The following is a 2,710-nucleotide window of genomic DNA, read 5'->3' as shown; positions in this document are numbered from 1 at the left end:
GAACAACCTGGTCACCAACGGCGCCACTTCACTGTCTGTAGATTCACTCTCGAAAAAGCGGCGTTTGTTAAACACTGGCAGCTTCTGGTTCACAAAGAATAGACATTCACGGTAGCCTCTCACGAGAGTAGAAAGGAAGCACACGAGCTCCATACGCACTTGCTTCCCTGTGTCTGGGCCCCACTCAACGATATCGCGTCGTTCTTCGTCTTGCTTCAGGGCATCATCAGTGTTGCTCTCCATTTCTCCAAATAAAGACGGGTGTAAGATAGTCTTAAGCCGGTGATGAAAAGCTGTTGTTAGCTTGTGAGGTAGCACAGGTCCGCCGGATTCCTGCAGTTGGATGGTCCCGCGATCGATGTCAACCACCACGAGATGTTCCGGCCGCCCGTTTTCCAGCAAACTTTGTAGCCAACTCGTGTGAATTCCCAGGATATACGGGAGCGGAGCCTGGAGATATTCGGAAAGCACTCGAGGTAAAATAGGCACGTACGGATGTTGCCAACGGAATGGGTAGATGAGTGCACAAAGTCCCTCAGCGACAGGACACAACAGAGACTGCTGTGTGGAGTGGATAAGTATCCGATACTCACAGAGAACTAGTGCCACGAGATAGATGATCGTCTTGATGTCAAAGAGCTGGAAAATCGGCTCGAGCGAATACACAAGTGGCTGGAAACCTTGCTGGATAGCGATGAAGCTTCTCGCTTTCGTAGGAGATGGCTGTGCTCCTTGGGCTGAGGCTGTACGTCGAAGTTCTGGTCGTGCTAGCAAAGCCTCTTTCATCGTGTAAATTGACGTCATGGACGGCACCATAAGGCGAACTTTGAGGCTGTGAACTGCAAATTGGACGCCAAAAACTCCTCGAATGGGTAGCGTGATCTCGTGACAAAGACTGCATAATTGCTTCCGTGTATTTGCGAGTCGAGTCTTGTCAGTATCCACTGTGATATTATTCTCCTTGTCTCCATTTGCAGCGATCCAAGCGTGAGCCACAGCGAGCAGACATATTGTAACCTCTTCAATCAGCGGAAGCCGCGTCAAAAACGCCACACACGTTGCATCCCACTCGTTCACTTCGGCCCCTCTACTTTTGGAGTGGCGATGATACACCACAAGACAAACGACGTAACATCTGCACAGACCATCGTCGCCACCCACCAGTACAAATGAAAATAATTTACTTGGTGGCCGATCAGCTTGAGTGACAATCTCCGGTCCACCAGGGAAGCAAAACCACTCAATTTTTGTCGGTAGAGGGAAATCCGGTCGATCTGTGAGTGGATACCGGAAACGCACCTGTGCCTCGTCCAAAGTCGCTGAGATATCGTCGTTAGCCGCAGTCCCCACCACGATTACATAGTCGATAATCCCAGTCTCAAGCGGAATCGCTGCAGCTTCAGACGTCTCTACTCGCAATTGTTTCGACACTGGTGATGCCGAGGAAATCTCCGTTGCTGGAGACGGCGGCAACATTGACGTGGGCGTCACACGTCTTCTTTCAGGACTTGTGGAAGCAGAAGCTGGTACCCCATTCGGCACAAAACACAACGAAACTCGTAGAGCTGTACGCAACGCGGACGAAGAATCCTTCCGTACGAGAGGGTACCACTGCTCTACTTCCTGTCCTTCTGGGAGCCGAGCTAGTGGCAAAGTTACTACCAGCAATATCGCAGCGATTTTTACGTTAGCTAAGAAAAAAAAATTATCGAGTTATTATCAGAATCTTCATTGACTTCCTTACCTTTTCCAATGAATCCTGCACATGAACTGATTTCGCCTTGAAGCGGTAAACGCGCGTGTGTTTTATTTCTCATTCGGTCTACACAGAAAAGCTCCAGCTCGTCCGTCGAGCTCACTTGTTCCACGTAAAATTCCTGCCATATCACACGTTTTTAGGCGCTGGGTATCGCTATTCAGCGATCTTTCTACTCACTTCATCCCAGCAAATCGCACTGGCCCAAGCGCGAGATTCCGTTGCGAAAAATCCCGAGTTTGATACCCGCAATAACACGCTGATCATGTCTGGCACAGCTTCATGCTGTAAAGTGGGGTGGTTCGAGGGTCTGCGTCCTGGAAAGGGTAGCCATGACGACGTCACTACGATGCCATTTTCAACAGCTTTCGGTGATGGCAAATCGATCGCCTGCAATACTATTGAAAACGCAAGTTAACAATTTAGCTATTTTCGACACGTCGGCGTGAGTTCGTACGTACCGCGAATGCGCAGCGCTCCGACAATCACCTGGCCTGGTTTGGCCGCAGCTTTCTCCGACGCGCTGGCCAGTGCAGCGCGTGTGGGGGATAAAGACGCCTGCCTGGAGGGTGCATCGATGACCATGGTGGCCGCACTCATGGAGCGGCCAGCAGCAGCGGGTAAAAGTAACTTGACGTTTGATTGACTTTACTTCAGCAAGAATCGAAACGCAGCATCGATTTACTGGCTAAATTTGAGTTTGATGCACCTTTAAAGTATTGTACTGAGACTCTGGTCCCCCTAAAATACGTTTTTATGCTTGCCAAGCGACACCCACGGTCTTCCTCAAAAAGGTGGGTATTTTAGAACACTGATACTCCTCGATACGCGAAGGAGTAACAAAATCTCAGCCCCTTTCTATTGGTTTAAAAAGGATGGGTTTGATTGAACCAATAATCCGTCTTTGGAACCCAATTAAAGATTATGAACCAATATTTAGACTGAATGGAGAAC

General features: G+C 49.3%; 1 protein-coding gene across 1 annotated transcript; it reads right to left on the bottom strand.

The window, feature by feature from the left end:
• Positions 1 to 11: 11 nt before the first annotated feature.
• On the bottom strand, positions 12 to 2,356 carry PITG_21330 (uncharacterized protein; the record flags this gene model as incomplete). Its single annotated transcript, XM_002895041.1, has 5 exons — positions 12 to 35; positions 76 to 1,658; positions 1,745 to 1,877; positions 1,937 to 2,154; positions 2,218 to 2,356. The coding sequence occupies 5 exons, from the start codon at positions 2,354 to 2,356 to the stop codon at positions 12 to 14; spliced, it is 2,097 nt and encodes a 698-aa protein (XP_002895087.1).
• Positions 2,357 to 2,710: the final 354 nt, after the last annotated feature.

Source organism: Phytophthora infestans, genomic scaffold, assembly GCF_000142945.1.
Source record: "Phytophthora infestans T30-4 supercont1.281 genomic scaffold, whole genome shotgun sequence".
Taxonomy (NCBI): domain Eukaryota; phylum Oomycota; class Peronosporomycetes; order Peronosporales; family Peronosporaceae; genus Phytophthora; species Phytophthora infestans.
The sequence above is the reverse complement of the archived record's forward strand: the minus strand, read 5'-3'. Positions and strand labels throughout refer to the sequence as shown.